General features: G+C 38.1%; 1 protein-coding gene across 12 annotated transcripts in view; it reads right to left on the bottom strand.

Annotated features, from left to right (window-relative positions):
- The window catches only part of RHOT1 (ras homolog family member T1), a 62477-nt gene that overhangs the window by 23387 nt on the left and 13120 nt on the right, over positions 1-25970 (bottom strand). For all 12 annotated transcript variants that reach the window (XM_082603397.1, XM_082603398.1, XM_082603399.1 and 9 more), the window contains exons 4-13: positions 25235-25278; positions 24883-24936; positions 24674-24726; positions 18577-18685; positions 18178-18279; positions 4984-5082; positions 4367-4475; positions 3441-3561; positions 1191-1275; positions 674-819 (exon numbers count right to left, since the gene is read on the bottom strand). In XM_082603397.1, the coding sequence (XP_082459523.1) occupies positions 674-819; positions 1191-1275; positions 3441-3561; positions 4367-4475; positions 4984-5082; positions 18178-18279; positions 18577-18685; positions 24674-24726; positions 24883-24936; positions 25235-25278 (922 nt within the window). The remainder of the gene's footprint in view (positions 1-673; positions 820-1190; positions 1276-3440; positions 3562-4366; positions 4476-4983; positions 5083-18177; positions 18280-18576; positions 18686-24673; positions 24727-24882; positions 24937-25234; positions 25279-25970) is intronic.

Raw genomic sequence — 25970 nt, 5'->3', positions numbered from 1 at the left:
TTGCAAAAGGTGCAAAAAATAACTGAAAGGCTGAAAGGCACTTGAAAATAGTTAGCCTTTCTTATGATTTGAAAAAAGAACAGATCCTGGTGTTGAGAAAGTTACTCTCGCCAAGGCTAAAGTAATTATGTCATTATGCACAACCAGAGAATTTTTTTAGCACCCTAGACAATAGGTCAACAAGACTGCAGACACCCTCACTAAGTCTAAGAATTCACTGAAAACAAACAACAACAACAACAACAAAAAACCCCTCAAATTAAGAATTCAGTGTCAAGTAAATTATGCTCTCCCCATATTCTGAAAATACAAGATTTGTACAATAACAATGATGCTTCCAATTCCCTTAATCAAAAGTATTAAAACACACTGTAAATCAACTATATTCCAATAAAAAAAATTTTAAGTATTAAAACTTACTTTCATTTTTATATGACTTATTACTGTTTCCCTGTACCTCATCCAAAAGCAAACACACCCCTTCCTGATAAATTTACAGAACATCTATAGTTTATCTTAGAGGTAGCAGCAGCACTATAAATCCTGCTCACAGGCAGCTATCATTGAAGCACTTCACAAGATCTGACAAATATACAAAATGATGAATGTAATGCACCATAATTTCAAACTAGCTGTTAACTCTATAGAGGAAAGAAGTGAGCTCTATACTCACGTCCACTGGGAAAGGAATCCCTGGTAGGTTATCCAGCCTTTTTCATTCGTACAAACTGTATTATTCACATCTGGCCCCCAAGGTATGTAAGGGAAAACTTTAAACAAGTCTTTAAGCTCATCAGGTGACAAAGCACAGTCTCTATCCTGAAGATACACAAGGAAGTAACATAACATTTAGATATCTAAGAGGATAATTCCCAAATGCAAGAGCCCCCTAATCAAGTAAAAGCTATGTTTCTAAAAACTAACAAATGAAAAGAAATTTTACATTTTATCAAGAAAACTCCTTACACATATATAAGGAAACCTATGCAAGGGTCTATCAGAAACTAGACTTTTTCATCTTGAGAAAATAATAAAGTAAATAATATGAGAAAGTATCTTTGCTAGTTTAAGAAAGTTTGGTAATTTTTGGCTATGTGACAGGAATACCCAATAGCTCAGGGAACAGAGTTACATCATTCACAGGAAAATATTTTATCATATATCATGGAAAGCTGCAGCTAAAAGCTTACCAAATCATGCTTGTCAAAAGTACTCTGGAGAAACAAATATGCGTGATGATTTAATTCAGTAGTGCAATCAGGAGGTATTTTTAGCCTGTTGATGAAAAAAAAAGTAAAATAAGTCATTCACCAAATATTAAAATTTAATTGGAGAAATGAACATGAAATTGCAACAAGTCTTTTTGTAGGATGACAGCATTTACAGAACATGTTTTCTGTAGCCATTTAGACTTGCCCAGGGAAAGTCACCGCAGTGGTATGGCAATTCTCAAAGAGTCATAATAGTGCTCATTCCAAGGTGACAGTTTTCTTAACTATCTGAAGGGCAGGTTGTATTAAAAAATTTACAGACAATACTGATTAAACTGTAATGGGTTGTTCTTCCTACAAACCAATTGTAAGTCAAAATTATGAGCTTTAAACAATGACAACATTGTAATGAGTTGAAAATGATGTGAAGAGATGTTATTTCTGCCTGATTTGACCTTTGACACACCCTAAATTCGAGTCAATAAACATTTATCAAATGCACGGAGGTACTGGGGACATAAAAACAAGACAGGCTTCCTACCTCTAAGGAACCACATTCAAGCTGGAGACAGACCACAAGTAGATAACCTCACTATCTCAACAGAATGAGGCAACTGTTGAGTATGGGTAAACTACAGATGCTAGGGGAACCCTTGGAAAAGGGAACACCTTGGCCTGGGGATGGGAAGGTGTCAGCACTGCTGAGAGACACTGTCACCTGTATTGAGACTTGAAGGATAACAGACATGAATTAGGTTGGGGGAGAGGGAGGAAGAGAGTAAAAACACCATGGGCAAAAGCCTGGAGTGGGAAGCAATATCTGATTGGTGGACCAGAAATAGTTTAGTATTTACTTCTAGAATGAAGGCAGGGAGTGAGCCGGAGTGAGCAGATCATGAATGACCTCCTACACCAGGTTAAGAAGCTTAGGCTTTATCCTGTCTTGAAGGGAAAGTGACATGGCAAACTCCATGTTGTATATCTATTAATCTAGCAGCAGTGTGAAGGACAGAGGCAGAGAGTTTAATAAGAAGACTCAAGTGGTGGCTCTGAAGGGGCTACTTTACAGACAGTTAGAGGTAGAGTGCAGAAAGAAATTAAAAGAGATCTTAGTGTAAGTCACAAAGCCACAAAAGATGGAGTTTCCTTACTGTCATACTTTAGAAAGCAATAAGCAACCTCCCGTAGAATTTATCTACCCACATAAATGGCACAGAAAAGAAAACTTGATAAAAAAGTCCTGGGACAAATACATTCGTTCAATATATATTTATTGAAAAACCTGGGAAATTACTTGAGCCAAGATTTAATAACTCTGACAAGGGAAGTTTTAACTTAGAACTGATTAATGGACCAGGAATCCAACTAGAAATTTTGCTTCCCTAATGATGGGGAAGGAAAAACAACAACAAGGTTTTTCTGAACCCTTACATGGACAGCTAGCAGTGCTATGTTAAGATTAAAAAGGAGAACATGAAGATAATGTGCTACTGAAAAAGCGAAGAAGAAAGGCAAAAGGCTCAAAGGCCAGATCTTGGGAAGTCACTTCCCTGAAAAGCCTACTTCTCTTGGGTATGGGAGAGGCACCCTATAGCAAGGCAGTCTCCTATTTCAGGGTGATGCTGGGTTCATCATTAAACATACAGAACTTAAACATATCATTATCTAAAGAAAAACAACCACAAAGAGACTGGTCATTTAGGAAAAATACTTATTTTATCCTGAGCTGGGAACAGGCTATAAAACTTAGGGAGGAGAAGGACTAAAGAAAAGAAAAATGCTAACCAATATATTTCTGATCCCTTGACTCTAAAAACAAGTTCATCTAGCATCTTTTATCTCCTTCCTCAATAAAATGAATAAAAAAAGATACTTGTACTCTTCATGAGAAGAAGAGGAAGAGTTTGAGCCATGCTATAAATCAGTGGCTCTCAACTGGGGATGATTTCACTCCTGAGGGGACATTTTTGGCTGTCACGACTGGGGGAAGAGGTGCTACCGGCATCTAAGGATGTGCTAATAAACATCCTATAACTCGTAGAACAGGCTCTACAATAATGAATTATCTAATCCAAAATGTCAAGAGTGCCAAGTTTGAGAAACCCTGCTATAAACGGCTCTATAAATCTATAAATTATTCCTGAGTAGCTCAGAGCCTACCTACCAATGTGCTAAATAAAACTTCAAAATACTGGCAAGTGAAATCAATTAGAAACCAAAGGTACATACAAGGGAAATAAATATTCAGGTGTCAAATCCAGATCGTCATCATAACCAAATCGTCGAAGCACAGTCCAAGTAGTTTCATGTCTCCCTCTCTGAATAAAAAGTGTGTGTAAAAAAAGAAAACCTGAAATAAAATAAATTAGTAAATATAGCTGATGTGAAAATGGGTAGAATCACATGGGAGAAAAGCATGTAACGCCTAACGGCAAGAGCTAGACTCCTGAACATATGTGTACTAGTTTTGCATATGGAAGGTCAAACCAAAACAAAGTTCACAAGTGTCTCAAAGAATTGATTTCAGAATCATTTCACAGATATATCCAGGTCAGCAAGAGATGGCACTACATGAAAGGGCCAAAAACATATCCCAAGGAATATACTGACATTCACATGGTTATATGATAAAAACAAATGAAATCATTTTAATTTTTTTTTTTTTTTTTTGTGGTACGTGGGCCTCTCACTGTTGTGGCCTCTCCCGTTGCGGAGCACAGGCTCCGGACGCGCAGGCCCATCGGCCGTGGCTCACGGGCCCAGCCGCTCCACGGCATGTGGGATCTTCCCGGACCGGGGCACGAACCCACGTCCCCTGCATTGGCAGGCGGACTCTCAACCACTGCGCCACCAGGGAAGCCCAAATCATTTTAATTTTAAGATAAATTTGTTTCTGAAATCTCTTACCCTCAGATGGACCTCTGTACTCCTGAGATCCAATCAATTTCCCTACCTCTAATTTATACTCACAGTAAAGATAATTATCCCCACCAATGCCTGCCTCTTCCAACTCTTAAACATCCAGGTTAGATTTTAGGTATATTAGTAAATACAAACATTTCCCTAAATATAGATAATACCATAAAGACTTTCGCCTTCTGCCAAATTTTGAAAATATTAAATTCAAAAGGGGGAAAAAGCACCATTTTACCCACCTTTCAGTGTCAATCCACTATCAGCCACACCATCACTTATATGTTTTCTGACTACATTTTTGACGTCTTCTAGAGCTTGAGGAGCTAACGGAGTGTTGAAACAAATTCTCTAGCAACAAACATAAAAATAAAGTTAAAAACAAATCAGCATTAAAACCACAAATAATACAAATATTAATCCACAAAGCAACATTAAATCAAAGAGTTGCAACCAAAGGAAACAAATTCTGAATTAGCAGAGCCTCTACTTTGTATTAAGTAAGACATGTCATACTTAGGACATGTTTTCCCTACTCTCCCCATCATGTTCCTAAAACACAGAGCTCTTTGTATAGCTATGTTATACAAAACCGAGAAAGAAAAACAATTCAGAGTTCAGACTTCAAGTCATCCTTAATACACCCACTGTACACCATGAAATGACACTCTCAGAGTCCCCTCAATTCCTAAGCATGAGTTTTATCCCCTAGGTAAAGATTAAATAGCCTGATGTGAAAGAGAGTTTTTACATGAAAGAGATGCATGTTTATCAAAATACCATTGTTCAAGCCAACAAATTTTTTCTCTTCTCAGCAAAAAAGGACCAAGATACACAAATATCTGAAATAAAAGGCTACCTGAAAGAAGTTGAGTTCAGCATCATTGAGAGTACCATCATTATCTTGATCAGATATTTTAAATATACGAGTAAGGGCTTTTATACAGGCTGGTTTCATCTATAAATCATTGAGAAAAGAAACAATCATTTTAATGTAAATAGCTGGGATTTTAAAATATGATTTTCATAAATATGCTGAGAAGAATTCTAAATGTTTTCACTGCCAAATACATAACATCAAATACAACCGACATGAAAAATGAACTAAAGTAAAGCCATTTCCTTTCATACCCAAGCCACTTTAAGTAAATGAGGCAGTATTTACTTGGACCGATCTGGAATGGTTAAACTCTCCCTTCATGACCACACACCCTCTGAAGATGGGCAAAAGAGAAATTCATCTTTAGGGAAGATTCATTCTTCCAGTCATATAAAGAAGAAATGCCCTCTCTCATTCCATAAAGAATTTGAGCTACATAAAACTATAGTAAAGGCTTCCCCCCCACACAACTTCTCTGATTTTTGACCTTCTAGCAGCAAAATGGGACTAAATGTTTTGGTCTGTCACTTGTGTGTGTGTGTATCTATCAAAGCTGGGATATAAATGTACTGATTCGCAAGCAGGTGACAAAATAGCACTGGTTGATAAGTGTACAAGTCTTTTACTAACTTCCTATTATGAGATAAGAAACATTTAAAAAATTACATTTTGGGGCTTCCCTGGTGGCACAGTGGTTGAGAGTCCGCCTGCCGATGCAGGGGACACGGGTTCATGCCCTGGTCCGGGAAGATCCCACATGCCGCGGAGCGGCTGGGCCCGTGAGCCATGGCCGCTGAGCCTGCGCGTCTGGAGCCTGCGCTCCATAACGGGAGGGGCCACAGCAGTGAGAGGCCCGCGTACCGCAAAAAAAAAAAAAAATTACATTTTTGACTCTACAACTTTTTTTTTATTTTTTTTATTTTTTATTTTTTTTTTTCTCGGTACGCGGGCCTCTCACTGTTGTGGCCTCTCCCGTTGCGGAACACAGGCTCCGGACGCGCAGGCTCAGCGGCCACGGCTCACGGGCCCAGCCGCTCCGCGGCATATGGGATCCTCCCAGACCGGGGCACGAACCCGTATCCCCTGCATCGGCAGGCGGACTCTCAACCACTGCGCCACCAGGGAGGCCCGACTCTACAACTTTTATAAGAAAAGCTGCTGGAAATGTACTCTGACAACTTTTATTTTAGGATTTATAATGGATAGAACAAATATTTTACTATTTAAAAATAAGCCCCACATGCTTCTAATTTGTATAATTGCTATAGGAAAATCACTGTCAACAATTTTGAGAAAATAAAACTTTTAGGAAGATTTCTGAACACTGTGTAAGTGTGGAGGGAGATATCTTATGGACATCTGAATCAGAGAAATGAGACGGCAAGGTGAGGAAATGTGTACTTGTTAGCTTACTAACTTCAGTGATATGGCTATCCAGAGCAAACAGTAATGATGAGTTTTGATCACACTAACATATCAAACTCAAGTGCATAAAATAAGTTCTTTTAAAAATAGCATGGAAGTATAGCTGATTCACTGTTACAAAGCAGAAACTAACACACCATTGTAAAGCAAATATACTCTAATAAAGGTGTTAAAAAAAAAAAAAGATAGCCACCAGAGTCAAGATGCAAAAAAAAAAAAAAAAAAAAAAGAAGGAACAGTTATCTTCTTTTGGTTTAAATAGGGGCTCTAGGGGAGCAACTTGATATAATGATAAACAGGTAAAATCTAAGACATAAAGAGATTAGAAAGAACTGAGAAAAAGAAGTCAAACATTTAGGGAGCACTGGTTAGGGGTTGCTTTATAAAAGAACGTTAAATGGACTATAACCTATCACATCCACAATCATGGATAATTTTTTAAGCAAAAATAACATATTGCTTCTATAAACGTGATCCTAATATTAGATATTCAAGTTTAATAAAGATCACATATTTTATTTACTCTTCTTTTAAAAATCTGTTACATAATAATCTAAACGTTTCAAAAAGTAGCAAAGCTAGAATGGTGCAAAAAACAGAATCTAAAACTAACTTTTTATTTGCAAGTGGTTTTTCCTTGTATCATAAAATGCTACATTAAAAAAAGTAATTGAAGAAAAACAGTGATGCATTCTTCATTAAAGCTTGAAATGCATCAGCAGCAAAAGTGCTCTAAGGTACTAGCTCAATACGATATTTAAATATTAACCTCTTAAAATATAACACCAAAAAATGACTACTTTTTAAAAGTATTAAAAATTATACTTTAATAAAACTAAAATATTTTGGCAGTAATAAAATAAACTCATTTTGCATATAAAGTAATCTAAACTCTCACACAGATCTTTTTCATTATTAGGTAAGCAGAGGACTCCATGGGTCATACAGAGTCTGTCATCACTGGAAACATATTTCGAATTCAGGCTTTAATTTAGAATATGATCTTTTTGATGATCCTAGCTCAAATCTGTGTTAAAAGCTTATTAATGTTGTCTAAATGAAAGACTCTGTTATAAGCTTAGACTCAAGGCTTGTACTTGTATAAATCAAGGCATATAATCTCTAAAAGTTACAGATTTTACCTTAGGCAGGTCCACCTAAGAAATGACTAACAGATGGTAGTAGGTGTTTTACAGGGAAGGGAGGATTAGCAGATTAGCAGAACTAATAATAGGCCTAAGAAAAAAGTAGCAATTAGAGAACTGAGAACAAACTAACAGTGGGGATTTAATGTACTGCTAGGCTAAGCTGAGAAGTAAATCTCTCCAGTATGAGACTGTTTCCCAAATTTTCTTGATCATAAGATATAGCACCTGGCTGAATCAGAATGGAATCTGTATTTTTAACAAGTACACTTAGTGACTATTATGAGGTGAATTTGGGAAATACTGAATTAAGAGCAAGTTAGAAATAAACACTCCAATTAAGGAACAGTAAACCAGGATTAAGGAAGAGTAAATCAGGGTCAGATTAAGGGATAATTCAGGTTAATATTTATACCAGGGGTCAGCACTTTTTTGGTAAAGAGCTACATAGCAAATACTTTAGGCTTTGGGGGTCAACAGGCAAAATCAAGGATATCATGTAGGTACTTACATAGCAAGAGATAATCAAATTTCCAAAAAGTTTTTATTAATGAAATTAAAAATATAGTAATAACTGAGTATACATTTACTCCACAGGTCTACTAATGAGAAGGATGAAATTCCTCTTAGAGGGATAATATTTGGCTTAATTAGGGTTCAAAGTTAATGTTCCCTATCTTATAATAACCTATAATGGAATATAATCTGCAAAAAACCCCACAAAAACAAAAACAAAAAACAAATCACTATGCTATACACCCGAAACTAACACAACTATACTTCAATTAAAAAAAAAAAGTCAGCATTCCGTATCATGAAAATCAACTGCAAGTGTTCAGCTGTTAATGCTGATCTGTAATGAGATTTTACATATTTCATCTTTGAAAATGTCTTTTTGCACAGATACATACTGTCAATAGTGACACCTATCTGTAAACATATAACTTTAATTGAGCACTTTCATCACTTGGAAGGCATTTACAGTATCATATTTGATTTTTTTCTTGATATTGCCTGTTAACACATCATTACACTGCAGATTGATCAGTTCAAACTGAAGGCTGGGTGGAAGCTCCTCAACTGCATGGTCAAATGGATTAGGAAATAAGGAAATTTCCTTTGCACGTGCATTTAGGTCCAAAACAACCAATACTGAAATTAGAGCTCAGAATATATATCTGTTCTGCCATCTGAAAAGCCACTTTTTTTCTTTTCTTGTTTTGGCATGATAGGTATATACTGATAATAAAAACATAAAATGCCGCAGTACAGTGGTACACATGGTACATGAAATGCTGCCGCATGTGAACCGTGTCAGTCCAGTTAGCAGTGCACTGAGCAGCAGTGTTATGACAGTTGCCACATATAAGCTCTGTTGCAACTATGCAGCTCTGCCTTTGTAACAGGAAAGTATAGTTAAACATAAAGGAATGAAGGTGGCTGTGGTGCAATGATACTTATTTATCAATGGTGAAATCTGAATGTCATATAATTTTCCCATATCTCAAATATTATTCCTTTTGATTTTTTCCCCAATCATTAAAAAATGTAAAATGTATCTTAGCTCATAGGCTGTATAAAAACAGGTGGCAGGCCAAATTTGGCCTGTGGGTCAGTTCTCCAACCACTAACCTATACTATAAACTTTTCCTGAAAAAAATGTTTTCAGGAACCTTTTTTTCCCCCAGCAAACTTTTATTTCTTAAAAACTCAAAACAACAACAAAAGAAACAAATAACTCCATTAAGAAGTGGGCAAAATACTCAAATAGACCTTTCTCCAAAGAAAATATACAAATGGCCAATAAGCACATGAAAAGATGTCCAACATCATTAGCCATCAAAGAAATACAGTTCAAACAACAATGAGATACCACTCACATCAACCAGGATAGCTATAAACAAACAAACAGAGGTGGGGGCTGGGGAATAACAAGTGTTGGCAAAGATGTGGAGAAATTGGGACTTTCATAGTTTAGTGGTTCCTTGGTAAGTAAAACATAAAATTACCACATAACCTAGCAATTCCACTGCTAAATAGACACTCAAAACAGGGGTTCAAACTTATGTGCAAATGTTCTTAGCAGCTCTATTTATGACAGCCAAAAAGTGGAAGCAATCCAAATATCCAACAACAGATGAATGGATAAACAAAATGTGGTATATCCATAAAATGAAGTATCATTTGACCATAAAAAGGAATGAAGTACTAATAATGCTACAACGTGGATGGATGTACCTTGAAAACGTTACACTAAGTGAAAGAAGCCAGACACAGGGACGTCCCTGGTGGCACAGTGGTTAAGAATTTGCCTGCCAATGCAGGGGACACGGGTTCAAGCCCTGATCTGGGAAGATCCAACATGCCACAGAGCAACTAAGCCCGTGCACCACAGCTACTGAGCCTGTGCTCTAGAGCCCACGAGCCACAACTACTGAGCCTGCGGGCCACAACTACTGAAGCCCGTATGCCTAGAGCCCGTGCTCAGCAACAAGAGAAGGCACTGCCATGAGAAACCCATACACCACAACAAAGAGTAGCCCCCATTCGCCACAATTAGAGAAAGCCATGCGCAGCAACAAAAACCTAACGCAGCCAAAAATTAATTAATTAATTAATTAATTAATTTTAAAAAATAAATAGGCACAAGACTCTTAGATAGCCTCATCCACCAGAGGGCAGACAGCAGAAGCAAGAACTACAATTCTGCAGCCTGTGGAAGGAAAACCACATTCACAGGAAGACAGACAAAATGAAAAGGCAGAGGACTTTGTACCAGATGAAGGAACAAGATAAAACCCCAGAAAAACAACTAAATGAAGTGGAGGTAGGCAACCTTCCAGAAAAAGAATTCAGAATAATGACATTGAAGATGATCCAGGACCTCGGAAAAAGAATTGGAGGCAAAGATCGAGAAGATGCAAGAAATGTTTAACAAAGACTGGGAAGATTAAAGAACAAACACCTAGAAGAATTAAAGAATGAACAAACAAACAACCTAAGTGTCCATCATCGGATGAATGGATAAAGAAGATGTGGCACATATATACAATGGAATATTACTCAGCCATAAAAAGAAATGAAACTGAGCTATTTGTAATGAGGTGGATAGACCTAGAGTCTGTCATACAGAGTGAAGTAAGTCAGAAAGAGAAAGACAAATACCGTATGCTAACACATATATACAGAATTTAAAAAAAAAAAAATGTCATGAAGAACCTAGGGGTAAAACGGGAATAAAGACACAGACCTACTTGAGAATGGACTTGAGGATATGGAGAGGGGGGAGGGTAAGCTGTGACAAAGCGAAAGAGAGGCATGGACATATATACAGTACCAAACATAAGGTAGATAGATAGTGGGAAGCAGCCGCAGAGCACAGGGAGATCAGCTCGGTGCTTTGTGACCGCCTGGAGGGGTGGGATGGGGAGGGTGGGAGGGAGGGAGATGCATGAGGGAAGGGATGTGGGAACAGATATATATGTATGACTGATTCACTTTGTTATAAAGCAGAAACTAATAAAAAAAAAAAAGAATGAACAAACAGAGATGAACAATACAATAACTGAAATGAAAAATACACTAGAAGGAATCAATAGCAGAATAACTGAGGCAGAAGAACGGATAAGTGACCTGGAAGACAGAATGGTAGAATTCACCGTCACGGAACAGAACAAAGAAAAAAGAATGAAAAGAAATGAAGACAGCCTAAGAGACTTCAGCGACAACATGAAACACAACAACATTCGCATTATAGGGGTCCCAAAAGGAGAAGAAAGAGAGAAAGGACCAGAGAAAATATTTGAAGAGATTATAGTCAAAAACTTCCCTAACATGGGAAAGGAAATAGCCACCCAAGTCCAGGAAGCGCAGAGTCCCAGGCAGGATAAACCCAAGGAGAAACATGCCGAGACACACAGTAATCAAACTGACAAAAATTAAAGACAAAGAAAAATTATTGAAAGCAACAAGGGAAAAACGACAAATAATATAAAAGGGAACTCCCATAAGGTTAACAGCTGATTTCTCAGCAGAAACTTTACAAGCCAGAAGGGAGTGGCACGATATATTTAAAGTGATGAAAGGGAAGAACCTACAACCAAGATTACTCTACCCAGCAAGGATCTTGTTCACATTCGATGGAGAAATCAAAAGCTTTACAGACAAGCAAAAGCTAAGAGAATTCAGCACCATCAAACCAGCTCTGCAACAAATGCTAAAGGAACTTCTCTAGGCAGGAAACACAAGAGAAGAAAAGCACCTACAAAAACAAACCCATAACAATTAAGAAAATGGTAACAGGAACATACATATTGATAATTACCTTAAATGTGAATGGATTAAATGCTCCAACCAAAAGACACAGGCTTGCTGAATGAATACAAAAACAAGACCCATATATATGCTGTCTACCAGAGACCCACTTCAGACCTATTGACACATACAGACTGAAAGTGAGGGGATGGAAAAAGATATTCCATGCAAATGGAAATCAAAAGAAAGCTGGAGTAGCGGGCTTCCCTGGTGGCGCAGTGGTTGAGAGTCAGCCTGCCAATGTAGGGGACACGGGTTCGTGGCTCCGTCCGGAAGGATCCCACGTGCCGTGGAGCGCCTGGGCCCATGAGCCGTGGCTGCTGAGCCTGCGCATCCGGAGCCTGTGCTCTGCCATGGGAGAGGCCACAACAGTGAGAGGCCCACATACCGAAAAAAAAAAAAAAAGAAAGAAAGCTGGAGTAGCAATACTCATATCAGGTAAAATGGACTTTAAAATAAAGAATGTTACAAGAGACAAGGAAGGACACTACATAATGATCAAGGGGTCAATCCAAGAAGAAGATATAACAATTATAAATATACATGCACACAACACAGGAGCACCTCAATACATAAGTCAACTGTTAACAGCTGTAAAAGAGGAAATCGACACTAACACAATAACAGTGGGGGACTTTAAACCTCACTTACACCAATGGACAGATCATCCAGACAGAAAATTAATAAGGAAACACAAGCTTTAAATGACACAATAGACCAGATAGATTTAATTGAGATTTATAGGACATTCCATCCAAAAACAACAGATTACACTTTCTTTTCAAGTGCACACGGAACATTCTCCAGGATAGATCACATCTTGGGTCACAAATCAAGCCTCAGTAAATTTAAGAAAACTGAAATCATATCAAGCATCTTTTCTGACCACAACGCTATGAGATTAGAAATCAACTGCAGGGAATAAAATGTAAAAAACACAAACACATGGAGGCTAAACAACACATTACTAAACAACCAAGAAAACACTGAAGAAATCAGAGGAAATCAAAAAATACCTAGAGACAAATGACAATGAAAACACGATGATCCAAAACCTATGGGATGCAGCAAAAGCAGTTCTAAGAGAGAAGTTTATAGCAATACAAGCCTACCTCAAGAAAAGAAAAATCTCAAATAACCAATCTAAACTTACACCTAAAGGAACAAGAGAAAGAAGAACAAACAAAACCCCAAGTTAATAGAAGAAAAGAAATCATAAAGATCAGAGCAGAAATAAATGAAATACAAACAAAGAAAACAACAGCAAAAATCAGTAAAACTAAAAGCTGGTTCTTTGAGAAGATAAACAAAATGGTAAACCTTTAGCCAGACTCATCAAGAAAAAGAGGGAGAGGACTGAAATCAATAAAATTAGAAATGAAAAAGGAGAAGTCACAATGGACACCAGAGAAATATAAAGCATCATAAGAGACTACTACAAGCAACTCTATGCCAATAAAATGGACAACCTGGAAGAAATGGACCAATTCTTAGAAAGGTATAACCTTCCAAGACTGAACCAGGAAGAAATAGAAAATATGAACATGGGCTTCCCTGGTGGCGCAGTGGTTGAGAGTCCGCCTGCCGATGCAGGGGACACGGGTTCGTGCCCCGATCCCGGAAGATCCCACATGCCGCGGAGCGGCTGGGCCCGCGAGCCATGGCCGCGGAGCCTGTGTGTCCGGAGCCTGTGCTCCGCAACGGGAGAGGCCACAACAGTGAGAGGCCCGCGTACAGCAAAAAAAAAAAAAAAAAAAAAAAAATGAACAGACCAATCACAAGTAATGAAACTGAAACTGTGATTAAAAATCTTCCAACAGGGCTTCCCTGGTGGCGCAGTGGTTGAGAGTCCGCCTGCCGATGCAGGGGACACAGGTTCGTGCCCCGGTCCGGGAAGATCCCACATGCCGCAGAGCGGCTAGGCCCGTGAGCCATGGCCACTGAGCCTGTGCGTCCGGAGCCTGTGCTCTGCAATGGGAGAGGCTACAACAGTGAGAGGCCCACGTACTGCAAAAAAAAAAATCTTCCAACAAACAAAAGTCCAGGACCAGATAGCTTCACAGGTGAATTCTATCAAACATGTAGAGAAGGGCTAACACCCATCCTTCTCAAACTCTTCCAAATAATTACAGAGGAAGAAACACTCCAAAACTCATTCTATAAGGCCACCATCACCCTGATACCAAAACCAGACAAAGATACTACAAAAAAAGAAAATTACAGACCAATATCACTGATAAATATACATGCAAAAATCCCCAACAAAATACTAGCAAACAGAATCCATCAACATATTAAAAGGATCACACACCATGATCAAGTGGGATTTATCCCAGGGATGCAAGGATTCTTCAATATACGCAAATCAATCAATGTGATAAACCATATTAACAAATTGAAGAATAAAAATCATGTGATCATCTCAATAGATGCAGAAAAAGCTTTTGACAAAATTCAACACCAAATTATGATAAAAACTCTCCAAAAAGTGGGCACAGAGGGAATCTACCTCAACATGATAAAGGCCATATACGACAAACCCACAGCAAACATCACTGTCAATGGTGAAAAACTGAAAGCATTTCCTCTAAGATCAGGAACAAAACGAGGATGTCCACTCTCACCACTATTATTCAACATAGTTTCGGAAGTCCTAGCCACAGCAATCAGAGAAGAAAAAGAAATACAAGGAATACGAATTGGAAAAGAAGAAGTAAAACTGTCACTGGTTGCAGATAACATGATACTATACATAGAGAATTCTAAAGATGTCACCAGAAAACTACTAGAGCTAATCAATGAATTTGGTAAACATGCAGGATACAAAATTAATGCACAGAAATCTCTTGCATTCCTATACACTAACAACGAAAGATCAGAAAAAGAAATTAAGGAAACAATCCCATTCACCATTGCAACAAAAAGAATAAAATACCTAGGAATAAACCTACCTAAGGAGGTAAAAGACCTGTATGCAGAAAACTATAAGACACTGATGAAAGAGATCAAAGATGACACAAACAGATGGAGAGATATACCATGTTCTTGGATTGGAAGAATCAATACTGTGAAAATGACTATACCACCCAAAGCAATCTACAGATTCAATGCAATCCCTATCAAATTACCAGTGGCATTTTCTACAGAACTAGAACAAAAAATTTTAAATTTGTATGGAGACACAAAAGACCCCGAATAGCCACAGTAGTCTAGAGGGAAAAAAACAGAGCTGGAGGAATCAGACTCCCTGACTTCAGACTATACTACAAAGCTACAGTAATCAAGAAAATAGGGTACTGGCACAAAAACAGAAATACAGATCAATGGAACAGGATAGAAAGCCCAGAGATAAAGCCACACACCTATGGTCAATAAATCTATGACAAAGGAGGCAAGGATATACAATGGAGAAAAGATAGTCTCTTCAATAAGTGGTGCTGGGAAAACTGGACAGCTACATGTAAAAGAATGAAATTAGAACACTCCCTAACACCATATACAAAAATAAACTCAAAATGGATTAGAGACCTAAATGTAAGACCAGACACTATAAAACTCTTAGAGGAAAACATAGGAAGAAGGCTCTTTGACATAAATCACAGCAAGATCTTTTTTGATCCACCTCCTAGAGTAATGGAAATAAAAACAAAAATAAACAAATGGGACCTAATGAAACCTAAAAGCTTTTGCACAGCAAAGGAAACTACAAACAAGACAAAAAGACAACCCTCAGAATGGGAGAAAATATTTACAAACAAATCAGCTGACAAAGATTAATCTCCAAAATATATAAACAGCTCATGCAGCTCAATATTAAGAAAACAGGGCCTCCCTGGTGGCGCAGTGGTTGAGAGTCCGCCTGCCGATGCAGGGGATACGGGTTCGTGCCCCGGTCTGGGAGGATCCCATATGCCGCGGAGCAGCTGGGCCCGTGAGCCATGGCCGCTGAGCCTGTGCGTCCGGAGCCTGTGCCCCGCAACGGGAGAGGCCACAACAGTGAGAGGCCCGCGTACAGCAAAAAAAAAAAAAAAAAAAAAAAAAAAAAAAAGAAAACAAAACAACCAACCCAATCCAAAAATGGACAGAAGTCCTAAATAGACATTTCTCCAAAGAAGACATACAGATGGCCAAGAAGCACATGAAAAGCTGCTCAACATTACTAATTATTAGAGAAGTGCAAATTAAAACTACCATAAGGTATTACCTCACACCAGTTAGAATGGGCATCAGAAAATCTACAAACAACAAATGCTGGAGAGGGTGTGGAGAAAAGGGAACCCTCTTGCACTGTTGGTAGGAATGTAAACTGATACAGCCACTATGGAGAACAGTATGGAGGTTCCTTAAAAAACTAAAAATAGAATTACCATAGAACCCAGCAATCCCACTACTGGGCATATACCCAGAGAAAACCATAATTCAAAAAGACACATGCACCCCAATGTTCATTGCAGCACTATTTACAATAGCCAGGTCATGGAAGCAACCTAAATGCCCACTGACAGACGAATGGATACAGAAAATGTGGTACATATATACAATGGAATATTACTCAGCCATAAAAAGAAATGAAATTGGGTCATTTGCAGAGACGTGGATGGATCTAGAGACTGTCATACAGAGTGAAGTAAGTCAGAAAGAGAAAAACAAATATCGTATATTAATGCACACATGTGGAATCTAGAAAAATGGTACAGATGAACTGGTCTGCAGGGCAGAAATAGAGACACAGATGTAGACAACAAACATATGGACACCAAGGGGGGGAAGTGGGGGTGGGGGTGGGATGAATTGGGAGATTGGGATTGACATGTACATACTGATGTGTATAAAATGGATGACTAATAATAACCTGCTGTATAAAAAATAAATAAAATAAAATTCAAAAATAAATAAATAAATAAATAAATAAATAAAAGAAGCCAGACACAAAAGACCACACACATATTGTATGATTCCATTTATATGAAATGTCCAGAATAGGCAAATCCATAGAGACAGAAAGAAGATTACTGGTTGCCAAAAACTGGGGTAAGGAAGGAGGGGGAAATGGGAGTGACTGCTAGTGGGTACAAGGTTTCCTTTCGGGTGATGAAACGCTCTGGAGTCAGACAGTGAGGATGGACACACAATTTTATGAATACATTAAAAATCACTGAAGAGAACACTTCAAAAAGGTGAACTTTATGGTATGTGAGTTACATCTCAATTTAAAAATTAATTTTAAAAGTCTATGGTAAAATATTGTTAAATTTTAAATATTTCATTAAGGAATTACTGTGTTTCTAAGCTATGGAACAAAAGGGAGTATTCAAATTGTATTACATAATATACCCATGTCAAATAATTACACAAGTTTTTTGCTTGTATGTGTTTTTAAGTTTGTAGATTTTTTAAAAAAATATTATTTTATTTATTTATTTATTTATTTTTAAATTTTATTTATTTTTTTTTGCGGTACGCAGGTCTCTCACTGCTGTGGCCCCTCCCGCCGCGGCGCACAGATTCCTGACGCACAGGCCCAGCGGCCACAGCTCACGGGCCCAGCAGCTCCGCGGCATGTGGGATCCTCCCGGACAGGGGCACAAACCCACGTCCCCTGCATCGGCAGGCGGACTCTCAACCACTGAGCCACCAGGGAAACCCTATTTTTTTTTTAATTTATTTATTTATTTATTTTTGAGGTATGCGGGCCTCTCACTGTTGTGGCCTCTCCCGTTGCGGAGCACAGGCTCCGGACGTGCAGCCTCAGTGGCTATGGCTCATGGGCCCAGCCGCTCCACGGTATGTGGGATCTTCCCGGACCGGGGCACGAACCCGTGTCCCCTGCATTGGCAGGCGGACTCTCAACCACTGCACCACCAGGAGGCCCTATTTATTTATTTTTTACACAGCACTTTATTATTAGTTATCTATTTTATACATATTAGTGTATATATGTCAATCCCAATCTCCCAATTCATCCCACAGATTTGTGGATTTAATTGTAGCAAAGCAAGTAGACCATTAGTTAAGTCTTTGGACTTTTTATTGTTACAATTGCCAATTCTTCTGTTTGTTTTGATGGCATTTCCTGAAATAATATTTCATCTGGAATATTATTAACTATTTAACATGAATGTCTTTGAAGAAAAGTACCTAGAAAATATAACAGTATAGTAAGCAATAAATTTTAATTTTAGCAGTTTAGATGAATACTTCAGAGTTACTAAAAATAGTTATCCTAACGGAGTTACTACCTACACATTCCAGCCCCTACTAACACAGCCTGGTGGGATGGAGGGTTTACCTCTTTCTCCTCTGGGCAGTACAGGGGCCCTGTAGGATGAAGAACAGCTTTCTGTGCATAATAGAAGAGCTCCGATATGTTCTTCAGATTTTTTGCTGAACACTGAAAAGAAAGTTTAAAATTTTTCACTCTGAAAGCAATTATGAGAGCTAAAAATATTTTTTAAACTATCAACATTCCTTGAAGAAACTGAAAAAAGTGCATTTTTCTTAGTGGATATCACAATACAACTGTCTACAAAGAGCTCAGAGGCCATCTCCAAGTTCTCTGTTTTATTTGGTTTACATGACTTCACAAACAAATTTATTCCACCCCACATCTTCCCTCCCTCCTATTCTGAACCTCAATTTAGTGAGAATTCACCAACCATAAATTTCAAAATCAAACGATAAGGCATACCTCCACACAGGTTTCTATTTCTGTGTACTGGTTCATAATAGGAAGGATGGTCTCCATACTACTGTATTCCACCAGATCAGATTTGTTCCCAACCAATATCAAAGGCAGCCTGAAATAAACAGGGCACATTGTAATAATAAGGAAGGCAAAAGACATTAGATTTATTTATTTTTTTTTTTCTTTTTGCGGTATGTGGGCCTCTCACTGTTGTGGCCTCTCCCGTTGCGGAGCACAGGCTCCGGACGCGCAGGCCCAGCGGCCATGGCTCACGGGCCCAGCCGCTCCGCGGCATATGGGATCCTCCCAGACCGGGGCACGAACCCGCATCCCCTGCATCGGCAGGCGGACCCTCAACCACTGCGCCACCAGGGAGGCCCTAGATTTATATTTTAATGTACATTGTAACCTAGTCTAACTAATAAAGATTTACTTAATCTCCTCAATATGAACTCTCTATCTTAGTCAGCCCAAGCACCCTGGAAAGCATGTTCATAATCAACAAATATTTACTGAGTTCCTATTATAAGCTAGGGACTGTTCTAAGCATTACAGACACAAGACAGAAAAGGTCCCTGCTCACTCTCATAGTGAAAATCAGAAAATAGACACTAAGCAAATAAACAAACAAGACACTTTCCAATTCTGTAAGTGCAATGAAGGAAATAAACAGGGGGATATGGGATAAAGTAATGGGAGGGGGCTAACTCTACATGGTAATCAGGGAAAAATCTCTCTGACAAGGTGGCATTTGAGCCAAGGAGTGAAGGATGAAATGGAATCTGTTATGTGAAAAGCCAAGAAAGAGCTGGCTGGGAAGAAGGGACAGCATGTGCAAAAGCCCCAAACTGAGAAAACATTCCCATGAGTCCAAAGAACAGAAAAATGCCAGAGTGGCTGAAGAGTACTGGTCCAAGGGGAAGAGGTATGAAATGGAGTTGGAGAGAGGAGCAAAGGCCAGACACAAAAGGAATTACAGCTGCAGTGAAGAGTGTGTGTTTTATTTTAAGTGTAAAAAGGGAAGCCACAGAAGGGTTATAAGTAGGTGAATGATATGATCCAAATGATATTTTAAAATGCAGTCATTTGTTATCTTTGAGAGATACATACTGAAATATTTACAGTACAATATGATGTCTGATTTGTTCAAAATGATCCCAAGGGGAGGGGTAATAAATGAAACAACACTGGCCATGAGTTGTTAATTACTGAAGCTGGATGACTGATACAGAGGGATTCATTATACTCTTCTCTCTACTTTTGTATATGTGTGATTTTTTTTCAATAATAAAAGTTTTTTATGTGATATCTTGGATTAGGGCAGTGAAGGTGAAGAGGAAATATTCAGATTTGAGATATATTTTAGAAGTAGAACAAACAGGAGCAATGGGTAGATTAGATATGGAGATTGAAGGAAAACAGAAATCAAGAAAAGTAAACAGATTTTTTGGCTGGACAAAATGAGTAGAGCTTCTGAGACAGCAAAAACTGAGAAATCTGGGTGGGGGGGCAGTGGGGAGTAGGCAGGGAATTAAGGATTTTGTTTTAAACAAATTAAATCTGACAGGCCTATCAGAAATCTGAATGGGGATTACCAAGGAGTACTAACCCAGTGGAGAACAATTATTTGTACATCCCACAAGAGAGCTTAAAGGGAAAGCAAATCATCTTGCTGGAACTCCAGATTGCAAAAGAAATACTTGCAAGCATTTATTTAACCACCTAGTGTGGTTATTATGTATAAAAGGACTGGCCCACTTCATAACCCAAATATAGATTGTTAATAGAGCCAGAAGGTTTCCAAAAATGTGCTGCTTTACAATCAAAGGTGGCTCAGAATAATTTATGGATCTTAAAAAAAAATACACATGTCCAAGCCCTCCTCCAAACCTACTGATTCTAAAACTCAAAGGTGGAACAAAGGCATCTATATTGTTTTAAAGTACTTCAGGCGACAGTGATGGGCACATCTGACTAAGGAGCACTGTGATAATGGAACAAGGAAGTCCTAAGTAAGAACATATGTGTAACAAATATAAACTTAAGGTATGAGGCCCAGGAAAGAAGGTATTGGGAAAATGTGAAGTCCATACACTAAAGAAATAGATCACCTTGGAACAAATCAACCACAAGAGAAATAAATATGCTCACATGATTCAGGGAGGGGTAAAAGTATAGCCACACCTGAGAAAGCACAATTAGATCTCCAAATATTGAAAGCCACTTTCAGATGGCATACTAAAAGGGCCACAAGACTAGCCAGCTAGTTTCTAAAGAGCAGTTTAGGAAGCTGTCATAGTAGAGCCCATTTTAAAAATTCAGTTGTTCAAGCTAGTGTTTGATAGATCCTGGCAAAACTGACTCCTCTGAAGAGTCCCTCCTGGAAACAGTTTAAGTAATCAGCAAGGAAAAACAAGTGTCAGGAGCATACGGGCATTGTTTCCTCCAAGGCATTCCTGTCCAATACAACCTTCTGTGATGACAGAAATGATCTTTATCTGTATTGTCCATTCCTGTAACCTCTAGCCACAAGTGGCTATCAAGCACTTGAAATGTGGCTGTGTCCAAGAAACTGAATTTTTCATTTTATTTCATTTTAGTTAAATTGCCACAACTGACTAGAAGCTACTGCCTTGGACAGTATAGCTCTAGAGAGCTCCTTTCAGCTTTGTCAGTAAGTCACTATAAAGTGACTTTAAAACAATGCTAATGATAAAACAATGATAAAGAGAAGCCATCAGGGCTTCCCTGGTGGTGCAGTGGTTGAGAGTCCACCTGCCGATGTAGGGGACATGGGTTCGTGCCCCGGTCCGGGAAGATCCCACATGCCGCGGAGCGGCTGGGCCCGTGAGCCATGGCCTCTGAGCCTGCACGTCCGGAGCCTGTGCTCCACGACGGGAGAGGCCACAACAGTGTGAGGCCCGCGTACCGCAAAAAAAAAAAAAAAAAAAAAAAGAGAAGCCATCAGAGATGCAAGATGTAGCACATTCAATGCCATCTCAGTCACAAAGTAAATACGTGAGAGGGTGAGTCACCATGTTCATCTGTTTAGAAACAGATCTTTAGAGTTTCAAGGCATGAAAATGCCCCACTAAAAAAGAAATCTAAAAAATGAAGTAAAGGGCCAGATGTGTATAATATATAGATATTAGTCTGGTTTTCCTAACATTTAAAAAGACTCAAAGAACAAGACAAGAATGCCCACTCTCCCCACTTTTTTTCAACAAAATATTGGAAGTACTTGCCAGAAAAATTAGGCAAGAAAAAGAAATAAAAGGCACCTAAAACTGTCACTATTTGCAGAGGACATGATTTTATATATAGAAAACCCTAAAGACTTCACCAAAAAACTGTTAGAACTAACAGACAAATTCAGTAAAGTGGTGGGGTACCAAATCAATACACAAAATTTGGTTGCATTTCTATACACTAACAACAAACTATGAGAAAGAGAAATTAGGAAAACAATCCCATTTACAATTGCATCAAAAAGAATGAAATACCTAGGAATAAATTTAACCAAGGAGGTGAAAGACTTGTACACTGAAAACTGTATGTTATTGATGAAAGAAACTGAAGAAGACACAAAGAAACAGAAAAATATTCTGTGCTCATGGATTGGAAGATTTAATATTGTTAAAATGTCCATATTACCCAAAGCAATATACAGATTCAATGCAATCCTTATCAAAATTCCAATGACATTTTTCACAGAAATACAGCAAATAATCCTATTGGATGGAACTACAAAAGACCCTGACTAGCCAAAGCAATTTTGAAAAAGAACAAAAAATCTGTAGGCACCATGCGCCCTGATTTCAAACTACATAACAAAGCTATAGTAATCAAAACAGTATGGTATTCGCATTAAAACAAATACATAGATCACTGGAACCCAAACAATATGGTCAATTAATTTATGACAAAGGAGGCAGGAATATATAATAGGGAAAGGATGGTCTCTTCCACAAATGGTATTGGGAAAAGTGGACAGCCCCATGCAAAAGAATGAAACTAGACCACTATCTTACACCATACACAAAAACTAACTCAAAATGGACGTAAGACCATTTTGATCAAAGACTTGAATGTAAGACCTGAAACCATAAAACTTTGAGAAGAAAATATAGGCCTAAGTTACTTGACATTGGTCTTGGTGATGAATTTTTGGATCTGGCAACGAGCAAAAATAAACAAGTGGGACTATATCAAACTAAAAATTTCTATTTCTACACAGCAAAGGAAATCATCTACAAAATTAAAAGACAACCTACTGAATGGGGGAAAATTATTTGCAAATCATATATCAGATAAGAAGTTAATATCCAAATTATACAAAGAACTCATAAAACTCAACAGCAAAAAAAAACCCCCAAAACTCCGATTTAAAAACGGGCAGAGGATCTGAATAGATTTTTCCAAAAAAACGTCATACAGCTGGCCAACAGGCACCTGAAAAGATGCTCAACATCACTAATCATCAGGGAAATGCAAATCAAAACTACAATGACATATCACCTCATACCTGGTAGAATGGCTATTATCAAAAAGATAAGAAATAAGAAGTGTTCGTGAGGATGTGGAGAAAGCGGAACCCTCATATACCTCTGTGCACTGTTGGTAGGAATGTAAATTGGTGCAATCACTATGGAAAACACTATGGAGGTTAATCAAAAAATTAAAAATAGAACTACCACACAATCCATCAATTCCACTTCTGGGTATTTATCCAAAGAAAACAAAAACACTAATTTGAAAAGATATATGTACTCCCATGTTCATTTACAGCACTATTTACAATAGCCAAGATATGGAAACAACCTAGGTGTCCATCAATGGATAAATAGATAAAGAAGATGTGGTGAATATATACACAATGGAATATTATTCAACAATAAAAAAGAATGGAATCTTGCCGTTTTCAACAACATGGATGGACCTCGAGGGAATTAGGCTAAGCACAGTTAAGTCAGACAGAGAAAAACAAATACTGTATGATTTTACTTATACATGGAATCTAAAAAAAAAACCAAAATCATAGATACAGAGAACAGAATAGTGCTTGCCAGATAAGTGGGTGGGAGGTGGGAGTCGGTGAAACAGGTGAAGGGGGTCAAGAGGTACAAACTTTCAGTTATAAGATGAATAAGCCACAGGGATGTAAAGCACAGCATGGTGACTATAGTCAATAATATTGTGGAGCATACTTGAAAGTAGCCAAGAGAGTAAATACTAAAAGTTAACTGTACGATGACAGATAGCAACTAGACTTATTGTGGTGACCATTTCACAACATACACAAATACTGAATCATGACATTATACACCTGAAACCAATATAATGTTATGTCAATTATATCTCAATAAAAATTTTTTTGAAAAAGACTCAAATGCTTCACAAATAACATGTTCATTTAAACAATACCATGAGAATGTTTTGTTTCCATTTAAAGCTCAAAACATTTATACCTAGGACCACCAATCTGCTCAGAAAAAAAAAGAATTTGCTTTTTCCCTATCATACATATATCTTCCAAAGAATTTCAAAGAAATCTCCCTGCATGAATTTCTAAATGAAGATCTCTATAAAGATTTTTAGAGAACTAATAAAGCACTTATACATGCATTATATTTCACTGGATTCTCAAAATAACCACATGTAGCCAAGAGAAGTATTACCCACTTACAGATGAGGAAACTAAGGTTCAATGAAGTTTTAAAGCTCATAAGAGGACAAGCCAGATTTCCAAGGTCACTCATTTTCCTCCAAGTCCTGTGCTCTTACATATACCACATGGTGAGCAATCAATGACTTAGGGTATTGCCAATCCTCAAAAGGGCATCTCAAGAGAGAGGGCACATTATAGTACCAGAGCTCTATTTTCTGCTTTGCTCTCAAATATATGCGCTGCCTCGAATAATTCCTCCCAAAAAAGGTGTGAGTGTGTAAACAGACAGACCTATAGATAAAGCACATATGGCAAACTGTTAACTAGTGGATCTAAGTGAACAGTTTACAGATGTTCACTGTACTATTTCTTGCAACTTTCCTCTAAGTTTGAAATTTTTCAATATACGAAGTTTGAGAGAAAAAAAACTACCTGCTGTCTTTGTCTGTTCTTTCATTTATGAGAGGAATCCATCGACTTGTTACCTAAAATGAAAATTAACAAGAACTAAGCCATGATGAGGATCTTCTTTGAAAAATACTCTACCCTTGACCCCTAAAATTCTAAATTGAGGATCAATTTTAAAAGTGCCCCCACTGAAATTTAACAAAATATAGTGAAAAAATGTCATACATTCATACCTTATCAATAGAATGCTTGTTGTTAACAGCATAAACTATGCAGATAACATTAGCCTACAAGAAAAATTAACAAATTGATGTCATTTTAAAATAACACAAAAGTAGCATTTAATAACCAACTAGCTAATATATTTGGGCCAAAGAAAGAACAAAATCAGAAAACTAAAAAACTTAGCATGCCTCTTAGAGGAAAAGGTTCCAAAGTATTTACAGCAAAAATACATTCTCAAAGTCAGCAGTAACAATAAAGAACTGAAAAAGCCCTCTTGGTAAGTGAGAGAATGAAACGGTAGAAACAGAATCATCACTGTTTTCCCACAAGAAAACCTAGAACTATTTTTTTTTAACTTACCTGTGATATTTCTTGATGAAGTTGTTCATCACTCTGTTCTGCTTCTACAAATGACAAAGTCAAAAATTTCTTTTCATATTTTAAACACTTTCATAAAAACAAATGGCCAAGCTAAAATCCAGATGACACCCACCTAACATCCCTCAAAACATCCCTCACCCCTCATGTCATTTACATGGTGTAGTGCCAGACAAGTGGCAAAGACAAGGGCAAGCCAAAGAAAGCAGAGTTGAACTATGATAAGGAAGATGGCTGGCACTGAGAGACAAGTCTACATGAAGATAACTCAGGCAAGGAAGAGCAGAAGGCATTGTGTGATAAATCTGGGCCGGCATCTGATCCAGAGTTGAGAAGGGACTGGGAAAAGAGATCAGAAACCCAAGCTAGAGTCAGAAGCCCAGACAAAGAGTCTATACACACAGGGTCAAAATGCCAGGTGAGAATCTGGGCAATATAAGCTTAAGATCTAGACAGCAGATAGAAGTAATCTTAACCAGGCCTCAGAAGCAAAACTGGAGCATGATAATGAGTCAAGAACTCCCTGGGGACTTCCCTGGTGGTCCACTGAGTAGGACTCAGCACTCCCAATGCAGGGGGCCCAGGTTCGATCCCTGGTTGGGGAAATAGATCCCACATGCATGCCCCAACTAAGAGTTCACGTGCCGCAACTAAGAAGCCCTCATGCCTCAACTAAAAGATCCCAAGTGCCACAACTAAGATCCCGAGTGCCACAACT

The sequence above is a fragment of the Mesoplodon mirus genome (genome assembly GCF_964341445.2).
Source record: "Mesoplodon mirus genome assembly, chromosome: 18".
NCBI classification, from domain to species: domain Eukaryota; kingdom Metazoa; phylum Chordata; class Mammalia; order Artiodactyla; family Ziphiidae; genus Mesoplodon; species Mesoplodon mirus.
The sequence above is the reverse complement of the archived record's forward strand: the minus strand, read 5'-3'. Positions and strand labels throughout refer to the sequence as shown.